Source organism: Mobula birostris, chromosome 13, assembly GCF_030028105.1.
Source record: "Mobula birostris isolate sMobBir1 chromosome 13, sMobBir1.hap1, whole genome shotgun sequence".
Taxonomy (NCBI): Eukaryota; Metazoa; Chordata; class Chondrichthyes; order Myliobatiformes; family Myliobatidae; genus Mobula; species Mobula birostris.
In genome coordinates, this window is record NC_092382.1 from 7831686 (window position 1) to 7846540 (window position 14855).

General features: G+C 47.9%; 2 protein-coding genes across 2 annotated transcripts in view; one reads left to right on the forward strand and one right to left on the reverse strand.

The window, feature by feature from the left end:
* Window positions 1–14855, reverse strand: part of LOC140208302 (uncharacterized) — a 56065-nt gene that overhangs the window by 19862 nt on the left and 21348 nt on the right. The window lies entirely within an intron of this gene.
* Window positions 1–14855, forward strand: part of LOC140208248 (NACHT, LRR and PYD domains-containing protein 3-like) — a 30720-nt gene that overhangs the window by 14391 nt on the left and 1474 nt on the right. Inside the window, exons 5-7 of the mRNA XM_072276787.1 lie at window positions 1605–3342; window positions 14312–14398; window positions 14552–14722. Coding sequence (XP_072132888.1) covers window positions 1605–3342; window positions 14312–14398; window positions 14552–14722 — 1996 coding nt within the window. The remainder of the gene's footprint in view (window positions 1–1604; window positions 3343–14311; window positions 14399–14551; window positions 14723–14855) is intronic.

The window sequence follows — 14855 nt, forward strand, 5'->3', positions numbered from 1 at the left end:
TCCTTACAAGCATATGCAATTCTGATTCTTTTAAAAAATAAGTGCACATCACTAAACAAATTAAATCACAACCCACAAAAATGAATAAGTTATCACTATAGGAGGAAGAATTAACCAACTGGAGAGCATGAACCTGCATGGAAGATATTCCCATGATCTGAGCATCGACTAGAAAGCATTGAAGGCCTGTCTCAGAGTTGGAGATATCTTCTCAAAAACAGAGGGGATCCTGGTGGCAATACAGTACCAGGCTGTTAATACGAATAATTATCACAAATGCATAGCAAAAGACCATCAAATTCAAAACGATATATGAAAAGAAATGGCAGTAGAAACTAGAAACAATTCAACAGGACCCTGAAGTAGTAGTCGTAGTAGTAGTAATTTATTTATAAAGCACTTTTCATACAGTAGATGTAGTAGAAACTGAATTACAACGGGATAAAGTGCAAACAAGAAAATAAAAGACAAAATGATTTTAGTTTTAAGCAGGATTAAATAAAAATAAATGTTTAGAGATGCTGTTTAAAAGTGACAGCTGCATCTGCATCCCTCACACATCGCTGCGAAAGTCTTGAACATCCTATCTGTATATCTATGTTTAAGTCTTTTGCACAACACTGTAGTTTTGGGTATTGAATTCTGCAGTTTAAGAGCGTAGTTCAAAAAAGAAAACTGACCTGCCAATTATCCTTTGGCCTTGTACCTTATTGTTTGCTTGCAGTGCATTTTCTCGGCAAATGCAACACTGTTTCCCTGTACTATTCTGTTCCGTTTTTCCTCGCACAACCTCATTGCACTGATGAGAGGAAATGATGTATATGGATAGCAGAGAAAAGTGTTTTGCATTGTACCACAGTACATGTGGTAACAATAAACCGTTTCACTGATTTATTGTTGTCAATAAGACAGCGCCCCACACCCCGACTTCCAGACTGATCAGCAGCAGCTGCCAAGACTTTACCCTCGCCCACAAGCACAATGTACATCAACAAGATGCGTGTGCTTTCTTCCATTCCATTCCTTTCCACCTTTCCTCTGTTCCTCCATCACTGAGACCGAAAACTGCCCACTTTCTATCTTGTCATTCGGATGGGTTATCGATCCGAAACTTCACTGTGATTCTCTCCACAGCTATTGTCCGACTTGAGTATTTCCTGCATATTCTCCTCCTGTTTCGATGCGAGAGCAGCGGACACCTGTGACTCCCCAGTGTGCAGCTTTGCAAAGTGCACAGTGTCCTGCTCTCCATGTTTCCACACCAGATCAACATTAACATCGTCTGTTAATGATACAAACAACGCTTTAAATATAGTGAAATGTTGTTTTAACGGAAGTGCAGTCAGGATTGCAATAGGATATCAGGGAAATGTTCACCTTCACAAGTAACTAGAACGGAAATATCAGGATTGGATATTTTCTAAGACATTCATCGTTGTTAATTCCGGTGTTTGTGAGCAGAATTTTACTTTCTGTCCTAATTTCCATGGAAGCATTGTATTAATTCATGTAATCTCAAATACTGAATGTTGAAATGTAGTTATAAAGTTCTTTGGCGTCTGAGTCATCTAACATTTTAACTACGTTCTCTGTTCCCATGGAAGATGTTCAACAGAAACACAAGGAGACTCTGCGGGCACAAACTGAAACACTGAGAGTGAACACGATCCTGATGAGGGAGAAGGTGAAGGTTTTCCAGCTGGTTGATCGATACGCTGAGCTCACGGTCATTTCTACTGTTCGAGATCGGAGACTCGTGGAAGATGAATTGTTGGCAAGAGGCAGAGACCACGAGGAGTGGAGAGAGCAACATCTCAGACGAGTGCTGGAAAAAATCCGGATGGAACAGTTGTTCCAGAGCAGCTTTTCCCGGAGTAAATCCGAATCTGGAAGTTCGGCAGCAGTGGCCGGAGTCCCAGGAATCGGGAAAACAACAATGGTACAAAAGATTGTTTATGAGTGGTCCACGGGAAACATATACCAACAATTCCAGTTTGTCTTTAGTTTCAAATTCCGTCATTTAAACACCATTAACTGCAGAATAAACCTAAAGGAAATGATCTTGGATCAGTATCCTTACTTTGGGAATATCCTGAGAGAGGTCTGGAAGAACCCAGAGGGATTGCTGTTTATATTTGATGGCTTGGATGAATTCAATGACAAAATTGATTTTGCTGACAATCGGCGAGACACAGAACCTCGGTCCACATGCACAGATCCTGAATCCCGGTGCAAAGTGTCTGACATTGTGTACAGTTTAATCCAGCACAAGCTGCTCCCAGGGTGTTCAGTGCTGGTGACCACACGACCCACTGCGTTACATTTATTGAAAAAGGCGGAGGTCAGTGTGTGGGCTGAAATACTGGGATTTAGTGGTGAGGAACGGAGGGAATATTTTATCAGGCATTTTGAAGATAAAACGATCGCAGCAGCTGTTTTCAAACACGTGGAGGAGAACGAGATCCTGTACACCATGAGCTACAACCCCTCCTACTGCTGGATCCTCGCTCTGGCACTGGGCCCCTTCTTCACACAAAGAGTCAGCGACCCGCAGCGAGTTCCCAAGACCATCACCCAACTGTATTCCTACTATATTTACAACATCCTGAAAAACCACGGCCGTCAGATTGAGAACTCCCGTGATGTGTTTCTCCGAGTTGGTCAGATGGCCTTCTCAGGAGTGTCCCAGAAGAAGATCGTGTTTACAGATGGAGATTTGATCAACTACAATCTGCAGCCTTCCCAGTTCCTGTCCGGGTTCCTGATGGAGCTTTTGGAGAGAGAGGATTCTGCCCAGTGTGTGGTGTACACATTCCCACACCTCACCATCCAAGAGTTTGTAGCCGCTCTCGCACAATTCCTGACTCCACATCATAGGGATATCCTGAAATTCCTCACTGAAGTCCAGAACACGACAGATGGGAGATTTGATGTATTTCTCCGTTTTTTTGCTGGTCTCTCCAACCCAATGACAGTTCGGGGCCTGGAGGAGTTTCTGGGTCCATTTCCTCATCAAACAACCTGCCGGGTGATTGACTGGGTGAAGGAGGAGGTTAAACGCCAGAGTGGAAACTTGTGGAGTGAATCTGGTAAAAGGAGCCTCCTGAACACATTGCACTACCTGTTTGAGTCTCAGAATCGTGGACTGGCTCAGGAAGCACTGGTATCTGTGGAAACCTTCTCGTTCTGTCAAATGCGACTGACCCCAATGGACTACATGGTCCTGTCTCATGTCATCGGACTCTGTGATACAATAAAACAGCTCGATCTGGGTCGCTGCCACATTCAGCGTGAAGGAATCCGGCGGCTGGGACCCGGGCTGCACAAGTGCCAGAACTTGAGGTAACTTTATATAAAGGAATTTGGGTAAAAATGTCGTAAACGAGTTAGTAAAGATCTGTGACAAAGGACCAGTCGGTCTGTCCGTTATGCCCCACGGGCGGGAAGGAATGTTAGAGACTTCGTCAGATAAGTGAACAACAACCATTGGTTTTGTTGCGTCTGAGCACAGCTCTTTATCAGCTAACTAAAAAAAAAAACAGGCCGGAGATAGCTTAAAACTGGTTTATTCAGATGAGAGAGAGAGAGAGAGAGAGAGAGAGAGAGAGAGAGAGAGAGAGAGAGAGAAGAGAAGAGAAGAGTGCTGACGGGGTGGTCATTGTGCTAAAATAAATAGATCCATGCATTTGCTGCTTTACTGGTAGACAATCACAGGTATGGCCCTGTTTCTTGGTGCCTGTGACGGTCTGTTGACAATGTTGTTAACCGTTACTGACACCCAGACCGACACCACAGTCTTCTCAGTGAGGGACAAGAGAGAGCCAGCCTAATGTTGCAGTTAAAAGGATAGGCATACCTCAGTCCTTTCCCTGCCCTTCCCATTATGTAATGATTAACCTCACTCCACCTGCGCGACTTGGGTCACTACCAGATAACCAACCCATATAGGTATCTCCTGTCATGACTGTCAGCCTCAATACAAACCTACGACTCCCGAGCGATCTACTTCCGCACCTCGTCGTCTTTGCGATGATTTGCTCTCAACTCTCACTTGCAGTGGAATCTCTCTTCTCCAACACCTTTTCTCCCGTCCGATATGTCTCTCCCCCATTCCTAATGATTCCTTATCCCATTTCCTCTATTCGTATTTCTCTTCCCCATCTCCCTTCGTCCTTTCCTATATCTAAACCATCCGCGTCCTCCAGTAGGATATCCCTTCCATTTTCCCTTTCCAACTGTGGGATATTTCTTCTCCATCCCTCTTCTTTCTTTGAGAACTCTCTTTCCCATTGCCCTTCCTACAATGTGTTTCTCTTTTCCCCATATCATGTCCTCCAGTGCGGATCTATCTTCCCCATCGACCTTCCACCTATGAGATCTCTCCTCCATTCCCATGCCTCTAGTGGAGTTTTCTATTCTGCATCGCTCTTCTTCCTGTGGTTATCTCGGTTCCCCATCCCCCTTCAACCTGTGGATATTTCCCTTCTCCTTCCTGCTTAATCCAATGGGGGTTCCTCTTCCCCATCCCTCTTTCCCCTCTGGGACCTCACTTCCCTATCTCCCTTACTCCAGTGGGATTTATCGTCCCTATATTCAATCCTCCTGTGGGATCTCTATTCGCCATCCACCCTCCTCTTGTGGGGATATCCCTTCCCCATTCCCTTTTCTCCTCTCGAAGCTATGTTCACAATCTCCATTCCTCCTGTACGATCTCTCTTCAACATCCCCTTCTTCCTGTGGGTTCCCTCTTCCACAGCCCCTTTCTTTCTTTGGGTACCTTTTGCGTGGACCTCACTTCCACATCACCCCTCCTTCTCTGGGGATCTCCCTTCTGCATCCTGCTAGCTCTTGCCTGATCTCACTTCCCCATCCTCCTGCCTCCTGTGTGACCTCTCTTCCCTATCTTCCTTCTACCTCCGGAATCTCACTTCCCCTATCTCTCTTCCTCCTGTGAGGATCACTTTACTACATCTCCATTTCTCCTATGAGATCTCTCCGTCCTATGCACCTTCATCCTGTTCGATTAATTCCTAGAACTGGATCTCTATTTCTTTCTTGTTCACCAGCATCTTCTGGATACATTTCTTCCCCAAAATTTTGCTCCAATGGGGAACTCTCTTTCCAATTCCTATCGTCCTGTGGAGATCTCTCTTAACAAACCCTTTCTCCTTTGGAATCTTCCTTCCACCCATTCCCTTCTTCCTGCTGGATCTCTCTCTTCCCCAACCATTTTCCACTTGTGGAATCTCTCTTCCCCATATCACTTCCTCCTGTGGGGAGTTCTCTACCCCATTCCCCTTCATCCTGTGTTTAACTCCCTTCCCCATTCCACTTTCCCAATCTCATTCATTGTGAGACCTGTCTTCCCCATTAGCCTTACTCTTGTTGGGATCTATTCGGATCACCCGTCCCTATCCACTTGTCTTGTAGGATTTCTCTTTCCACAATCGTCCTTCAACCTTATTTTCCATCTCACTTTCTGTACTTTTGGTTCCATCTGTCGGATATCTCCTCCCAGTTCTCTTTTCACCTGTTGGGGATTTCTTCACAATCCTCCTTCCTCCTGTGAGATATCGCTTCCACATTGTCCCTTCATCCTGTAGGATCGCTCCATCGCATTCCCATTCATCCTGTGGGATATCTCTTCTTCATGCCACTTCCTCCTCTGAAGATCGCTATTCCCAATCCCCCTTCCTCCTGTGGGATCTCGCTTCCCCATCCCCCTTCCTCCTGTGAGATCTCTCTTCCCCATACCCCTTCCTCCTGTGGGATCTCTCTTCCCCAACCCCCTTCCTCCTGTGTGATCTCTCTTCTCCATCCCCCTTCCTCCTGTGAGATCTCTCTTCCACATCCCCCTTCTTCCTGTGAGATCTCTCTTCCCCAACCCCTTCCTCCTGTGAGATCTCTCTTCCCCAACCCCCTTCCTCCTGTGTGATCTCTCTTCTCCATCCCTCTTCCTCCTGTGAGATCTCTCTTCCCCATTCCCCTTCCTCCTGTGGGATCTCTCTTTCACATTCCCCTTCCACCTGTGGGATCTCTCGTCTCTATCCCCCTTCCTCCCATGGGATCTCTCTTCCCCGTCCCCCTTCCTCCTGTGGGATCTCTCTTCCACATCCCCCTTCCTCCTGTGGGATCTCTCTTCCCCATTCCCCTTCCTCCTGTGAGATCTCTCTTCCCCATCCCCCTTCCTCCAGTGGGATCTCTCTTCCCCATGCCCCTTCCTCCTGTGAGATCTCTCTTCCCCATCCCCCTTCCTCCTGTGAGATCTCTCTTCCCCATCCCCCTTCCTCCTGTGAGATCTCTCTTCCCCATCCCCCTTCCTCCTGTGAGATCTCTCTTCCCCATCCCCCTTCCTCCTGTGAGATCTCTCTTCCCCATCCCCCTTCCTCCAGTGGGATCTCTCTTCCCCATGCCCCTTCCTCCTGTGAGATCTCTCTTCCCCATCCCCCTTCCTCCTGTGAGATCTCTCTTCCCCATCCCCCTTCCTCCTGTGAGATCTCTCTTCCCCATGCACCTTCCTCCTGTGAGATCTCTCTTCCCCATCCCCCTTCCTCCTGTGAGATCTCTCTTCCCCATCCCCCTTCCTCCTGTGAGATCTCTCTTCCCCATCCCCCTTCCTCCTGTGAGATCTCTCTTCCCTATCCCCCTTCCTCCTGTGAGATCTCTCTTCCCCATCCCCATTGCTCCTCTGGGATATCTTCTTCATGCCACTTCTTCGTGTGGGATCTCTCTTCACTATCCCCCTTACTCCTGTCGGCCCTCTCTTCCATGTTCACCTTTCCTCCAGTGGAATCTCTCTCCCCAGATCCAGTTTTATCCAGAGGGATCTTTCTTCTCCGTACACGTCTTCGGATCTTTGTTCCACATCCTCGTTCTTACTGTGGTGATCACGCCTGCCCATCCCTCATCCTGCAGTAGAGATCTGCCTTCCCCATCCCCCTCTCGGATCTCCGTTCCTCACTCCCCTCCTTCTGTGCGATCGCTCTTCTCCACCCCCTTCCTTCTGTGGGTAGTTCTTGTTGAAAACCCTCTTTTCTGGAGCTCTCATCCAGATCAAACTCTCTTTTGTGGGGATCTTTCCTCTGCAGGCTAATTGATCCTGTCTGATCTTACATCCCCATTTTATTTCCTCCTTGCCCTCTATCTTCCTCCTGTGGGTATCTGTCTTCTACATCCGTCATGTGGGACGTCTATTCCCAATTCCACTACTCTCTGAGGGATCTCACTTCCGCAATCTTTTTCCTCCTGTCGGATATCTTTTTCTGAATTCTCTTGCTAATGTGAGATCTCTCTTCCCCATCCCCCCGGCACGTGTGCGGATCCTTCTTCCCCATCCACATTACTCATGTATGGATCTCCCTTCCCAATCCCCTTCCCTCCTGTACGATCCGTCCCTCACATTCCCATTCCTCCTGTGGCGACCCCTCATTCCCGTCCAATTCCATCTAAGATCTTTATTTCTTTTCTATTATTCATCCTGTAGGTATCACTCTTCGCAGGCCCTGCTGTGGACATATCTCCGGCCCATTTCCCTTCCCTCTATGTGATCTCTCTTCCCTATCACGATTCTTACCATAAGATCTCTCATCCTATCCCCACGCCCAGCTATCGGATCTCTTTTCCTTGGAATATCTGTTCGCAATTCTTCTTCCTTCTGCTGAACCTCTCTTCCCCAACCCACTTCCTCGTGTGGGATCTTTCTTCTGCATCCATATTCCTTCTGTGGATCTCTGCATCCTCCTCCTACCACTTGATGGGATATGTCTTCCTCATCCCCTGCCAATTGTGGAATCTCTATTCCCCATGCCCCTTCCTCCTGTGGGATGTCCATTCACCATCATCTTCACCTGTGGAGATATTACCTCACCATCCCTGTTCCACTTATGTGTCTCTCTCTTCCCCATGCTCCTGCCAACTGTTGGGATCTTTTTCTCACCAGCATTTCTCCTGCGGTTATCTATCTAACTGATCCTGCTCTCTCTTGTGTGATCTATCCCCCACATTCCCCCTACACCTGTGCAATCTTTCGGCCCCACCCCATTCCCTCTGTGACCTTTCTTCCCTATACACCATTCTCCTAGGTATCTCTACTTGCCATCCCATCAGTGGGTACCTTTTCCGTTTCATTCACCTTCCCCTTATGGGATCTCTCTTCCCATCCCCACGTCCAACTGTCCGATCTCCATCCCCTATCCTCCTGTGAGATCTCTGTTTCCATATCCAACATTGTCCTGCTGGCTCACTCTTACCCATCTCCCTTCCTCTTGTTGAATATATTCTCCCTGTCACATGTTCACCAATGGGACCTCCCTTCTCTATCCCTCTTCCACTTCTCTGACTCTCACTTCTCCATCCCACTTACTCCTGTGGTTATCTCCTTTCCTCATGCCACTTCCTCCAAAACTATCGCACTTCCCCATTCCACATTCGCATGGGGAATTTCTCCTGCGCATCTCCCGTTCTCCAGTTGCGATATCCCAACTTAATCCTCCCGAATCTCTCTTCCCCATCCCCTTTCCTCGTTTCCAAACTCTCTTTTGCAACCGGCTCGTCATTTGGGATCTCTCTTCTCCACCTTCTACTACCTGTGAGGATCTCTGTATCCTAGCCCCTTCACTTCTTGTGATTTCTCTCCCTTTTTCCAATTCCTGCAGTCTGATCGCTGTTCCCAATGCCATTCTCTCTGTGTGATCTCCCACAAGATCTCCTTCTTGATAAGTGTTTTCCACATCCCTCTGTGAGCATCCTTTCCAACACTCGGATCTCCCTTCCCCCTTCCCCTTCCTCCTGTGGCATATCTCTTTCCCCAAATACATTTCCCGATGTGGGGATGTCTCTTATGCATCCCTCTTCATTTTGTGGAAGCTTTCCTTCCTCGTCGCCCTTCCTCCTGTCCGATCTCTGCTTCAATCCTACTTCCACCTGTGGAATATCTCTTCCTCATCCACCTTCGTCCTGGTGGTTCGTTCTTCCAAATCCCCCTTCCTCATGTGGTAACCCACTTCCCAACCTTCCTTCCTTCTACGGATCTCTCTTCTGCATCAACATTCCTGAAGAGGGCATCTGTCTTAAATATCCCCCTTCGTCACACTTCCTAGTATAGGGTCTTAGTTCTCCATCATCCTTTCTTGTTCAGGATCTCCCTTTCCTGTCCCTTCCCACTTGTGGGGATCTGTTATGCCCATCACTCTACCGCATGTGCGAATCTCTCTTCCCATCCCGTCCTCATGTAGGATCTCTCTTCCACACGCCCTTTAGTCCTGTCGGATCCCTTTTCCTCATCATATTTTGAATGCCGGGATCTCTCATTCATCCCTCTAACTCGTGGGCTCTTTCTTTCCTATTCTACTACCTCCTGTAGGTTCTTCCTTCCCCATTCCTCCTGTGCAATATTTCTTCGCCATCCACCACTCTTCTGTGAGAACTTCTCGTCCTTATCCTTCATGAGGTGTACTCTCCTCCTCATCACTCTTTCTTCTCTGGGGATCTCACTTCTGCAATCTGCTCCCTCCTGCCTGATGTCACTTCAACATTTATTTTCCCCCTGTGTGATCTCCCTTCCTATTCTACCTTCGTCTGTGGAATCTCTCTACCTCATGCCTCCTGTGAATACCTCTCTTCCTTAATCTCCTTCACTCTATGGGATCTTGCTTCTCCTTCCCCTTCATCTTATCCGATCTCTCTTCCCCATCACCTTTCGTCGTGACGGATATCACTTCCACAATTCCCTTCCACCTGAAGAGACCTCGCTTAAGATCCTCCTGTAGGACCTCTGTTCCCACATCCACTGTCCTGAAGGACGTCTGTTCTCTGTCCAATGTAGCCTGTGGGACTTTTCTCCAGAATCCCACTTTCTCCTGTGGGATCTCGCTTTCTCCAATCCCCCCTTTTCCCTATGCCGATTTTGCTTCAGAATCACTCATTCTTAAATGGGTATCTCTCCTCCGGATCCCCCTTCCTCCTTCCTTATCTCTGCTCCCTTCCCATTCCCGCAGTGGTATGTCACTTTCCCCTCCACCTTCCTCCTGTGTGTAGTTCTCTTCCCCATCTCTCCTCTGGAGATCTGGTTTCCCCTTTCCCCTCCCTCTTTATGGTCTATCTTCCCTCTTCGTCCTTCCTCCAGTGGCACTCTATTTTACTCTACTTCTTTCCCCTGTGTGATCTTTCTTCCCCATCCCTCTTCCTCCTGTGCGATCACTCTACCCTGTACCACTCACTCTGGTAACACTCTTCCCCATTGCTCCTTACTCCCGTGGTTATCTCTTCCCAATTCTCCTTCCCTCTTTATGGTCTCCCTTCCCCATCCTGTGTCATCCTCTGTGATATCTTTTACTCGATCACCATTAATCCAGTGGCAATCTATCTTCCCCATCCTCCTGCGTCCTGTTGGCTCTCTCTTTTCCAATCCCCCTGCATCGTATGTGTAATCAACTTCCTTATTCCACTACCTCCTGTTGGATCGCTCTTTCCAATCAATTTTCCTAATTTGGAGATCCCTTCTCCCCATCCCTCTTACTCAGGATGGGATCACTCTTCTCCATCCCCCCTTCTCCTCGGAGAATCTCTGTTCACTACCCCTGTTGTTCCTGTGTCTTCTCTATTCCCCATTCCACTTCCTTCAGTGGGATCTCTCCTACCTATACCCTATCCCCCGCGTAGCGATCTCCCTTCCCCATTCCCGTTACTTTCCTCAGTTTTTTCTTCCCATCCATATTCCTCCTGTCAGGTCTCTGTCATCCTCAATCCACCTGTAGCGAACTTTTTCAAAACTCACTTTCTTCTGTGCTATCTCTCTTCCCCACCCTCCTTTCTCTTGTCGGAACTCTCTTCCCCAATTCTCTTCCCTCTGTTGGATCTCTCTTTTCCCGGTCATCTATCCATCCCCGATCACACTCTGCTTTGGGAAGTCTCTCTTTCCTAACCCCATTCCTTCTGTGAGATTTTCTCTTCCCCATCCCCCCTTCCAGTAGCCGGCTCTCCCTTCACAGTTCCAATTGCTCCCGTGGTATCTCTTTCCCCTTTCCCTGTTTCTCCTTTGATATCTCTCATTCCCTATCTTCCTTTCTGATGTTCGATCTCAAGTCAACTCAAGTCAAGTTTATTGTCATTTCTACCATAAACTGCCGATACAGTACACAGTAAAAAACGAAGCAACGTTCCTCCATAACCCTGGTGCTACATGAAAGAACACAAAACTACACTAGACTATGTGAGACAGCACAAGGCTACACTAGACTACATAAAACAACATAAAAACTGCACTAGAGTGCAGACCTGCTCAGGACTACATAAAGTGCACAAACAGTGCAGGGCAGTACAATAATTAATAAACAAGACAATAGGCACAGTAGAGGACAAATTACAATATAATAATAAATGATGTAGATATCAGTCCAGACTCTGAGTATTGAGGAGAGTGATGGCTTCCTTCTCCCTATTTCTCCTGTGGCATCTCTCTTCCTCTTGTGGGACTCATCTCCCCATTCCACTTCCATCTCGGGGCCTTAACTTCCCCATCCGCCACCTTGTGACATCTCTGTTCTCCATCCCCATATCTACTGCCGGACCTGTCTTCCCATCTCCCTTAGACCCTTGAGATCTCTTTACCCACCCACTTCATTCTGTGAGAGCTCTTTGCCCCAAACCCCTTCCTCCTGTAGAATTCTACTTCCCCACCCATATTCTCCTCCTATTGGATCTCCCTTCTTCCTCAATAATCCCTCTTCCCCATATTCTTTGTGATCTTCCTTCGGCAAACCGCTTCCTCCTGTGGAATCAGTCTTCCGCATTGCCCTTCCTCCTGTACGTATCTCTTTTCCCCTATCCTGTTCCTCCTCTGCGAATACTCTTCCCGATCGTCAGATCTATCTCCCCATCCTCATTCCTCCTGTCTGAAATCACTTCCCCATCCACCTATAGCGACCTGTTTTAAATCACCCTCCTCTTATTATGCGATCTATCTCACCATCCCCATTCCTCCAGTCGGAAATCTCTTTCCAATCCCCTTCCCTGTGCGACCTTTCTTCTCCATCCTCTATCCTTCTCTGGGATCTCTATAGCTCATTCTCTGTGGCTATTCCCATACTTTCTGCTTTGTGAAATCTCTGCTCCCCATCCCAATTCCTCCTTTGGGATCTCTATGGCCCATCCCGTCTTCCAAATATCGGATATCGCTTCCCTCTCCCTTTATGCCATGGGACCTCCCTTCCCAAGTCCTTTTCCTCCAGTGGGGTTTCCATTTCTCCACCCACCTTACTCTTGAGTGTTCTCTCCTCCGTTCGTTTCATCCTTTTGTATCTGTTTTACCCATCTGCCGGATCAATTTACTCCAACTGCCGGATCACCCGTACCTTTTCCCTTCCTCCTTTGAGATCTCTTTTGCCCAATCCCACATCCTTTTCCGGTGATCATTATTTTAACAAACCCCTTCTTCCCGTGTGCTCGCTCTCTCTCCACACCCCCTTTCCTCCTTTGGAAACTTCCTTCCCCATCCCCTTCTTCATGTGGAATCACTTTTACCCAATCCCCCTTCCTCGTGTGGAACCTCTCTGCTCCTGTGGCATCGAGGTTTCCTTCATTGTTTGTAATCTCTCTTCCCCGTCCCTCTTCCTCCTTTGGGCTTCTCTATTTCGCAACGCCAGTCATCCTGTTGCATATACCTTCCATATCTCCATTCCCACTGTGGGGATATTGTTTAGCCATTCCACTTCCCTGTCTGTGATCTCTCTTCCGCATCCCCGTTCCTCCTGTGGCATCTCCCTTCACCAGCCCCTGCGTCTTTTGGAGATCTCTCCTCCCCGTCCCGATTTTTTTCAATGGGATCTCTCTTTATCATCCGGCTTGCTCCCGTCTGATCTCTCTTCCCCATCAGCTTTGCTCCTGTCGGATAATTCTTCCACATCCCTCCCCCACGTGTGGGATTTCTGTTCCCCATCACCTTCCTCCCGTGGGATTTCTATTCCCTATCCCCCTTTCTCCTGTGGGATCCACATCACTCTTTCCTAAGTGCGAATCCTTCCCCATGCACTTTCCACATTTGGGGATCCCTCCTCCATGTCCCGTTCTTTCTGTATATATCTCTCTTCCCAATCGGTCTTCCTCCTGTTGTATGCCTGTTACGCATGCGCCTTGCTCCTGTTGGATCTCTGCCACATCACCGCCCCTTTTGTCGGATCTTTCATGTACATCCGCCTTCCCCCTGTGGCGATCTCCATCCCCATCTCCCTTCGTTCTGCAGGCATCTCCCTTCTGCAACTACCTTCTGCCTTTGGGAACTCTCTTCCCCATGCTACTTCCACCTTTAGAGATCGCTCTTCCCCATTTCCTTTCATCCTGTGTAATCTCAGTTCACGTCCCCCTTCTGCCCATGGCATCCTTTTTGCCGTCCCCCTTTCTGCTGGGAGATATCAGTTTCCAGTCCGCTTTCTCCTGTGGGATCTTATTTCCTCATCACCGTTCCTACTGTGAGAATTCTCTTCCCCATCACCATTCCCTGTCGTTCTTCCACCTTTGGGTATCCCTCTTCCCCATCATACACCGTCCTGTGGGATCTCCCTTTACCGTCCATCTTCCTCTTGTGGGATCACACTTTCCGACCCCCTCCCTTCACTGGAATGTCTCTTCCCTCTTCATCTTCTTCCTGTTGGATCTCTCTTCCCCGTCTGCCTTGCTTCTGTCAGGTGTTTTTAACCATCCCCTTCCTCCTGTCTCTCCCTTCCTCCAGTAGGGAATATCTCTTCCGCATGTCTCGCGCCTGGGATCTCACTTCCCATTCCCGGATCCTTCTTGTTACCGTCCTTCCCTATTTTCTCTTCCTCCTGTGGAATCTGTCCTCCCTAATTCCCTTCCCACTCTGGAAACTCTCTTTCCAATGTTCTCTTTGGCGATTTCACTTCCCCATTCCCGTTGCCCTGTGATGATCTCTCTCCTCCTTCCTCATTTCCCATCTGTCTACCCATCCCTTTTCCTGCGTTGGGTGTAACTTGCAGCATCTCCCCTGAGCAATTTCCCACGGACAGCTCTTCTCTAGGAAAGCTGTTTGCACCCTTCCGACCCTCTCACATCAGGCACGTTTTTCTCACCATCAGGGAATGAGACAGAATATGTAGAGTTTACAGGGTCACACTGACAGACTAAATTACTGACATTCGGTGTATACCCTGGAGCTGGGCAGTGAGGGATATTGACAGTGATGGGAACTCCGATCAGTGATTCACTGAAGGGTTTAATGTTTCCTGAAATATCCGAGTGAGAGAAATTCCCTCAAACCCACGATTTGAATAACTTTGTTCATTAATTTTTCTGTGTTTAGACTTGGGGCGAATAAACTGGGAGATTCAGGAGTGAAACTGGTGTCTGCGGCTCTGAGGAACCCAGAGTGTAAAATACAGAAACTGGGGTAAGTACCAGACTGTGGGAGATTGTGTTTACAGTCACTGCGTCTGACACTGAACATTAATGTGATGAGTAATTGTATTACTGATAAACACTGGGGATTTGTACCGTCTCCTGTCTCTCTGTGTCCTTCACCCTCACTCTGTCTCATCTCCAGGCTACACAAGGTCAGTCTCACCCAATCTGGTGCCGACGATCTCGCCTCCGCTCTCTGTACAAACCAATCACTGAGAGAGTTGGATCTGAGTGGTAATGAACTGGGAGATTCAGGAGTGAAACTGGTGTCTGCGGCTCTGAGGAACCCGGAGTGTAAAATACAGAAACTGGAGTAAGTACCAGACTGTAGGAGATTGTGTTTACAGTGACTGGGTGTCTGATGCTGAACATTAATTTGATCAGTAATTGTACCGATAAGCTCTGGCGATTTGTACCGTCTCCTGTCTAAGTGTCTTTCTCCCTCA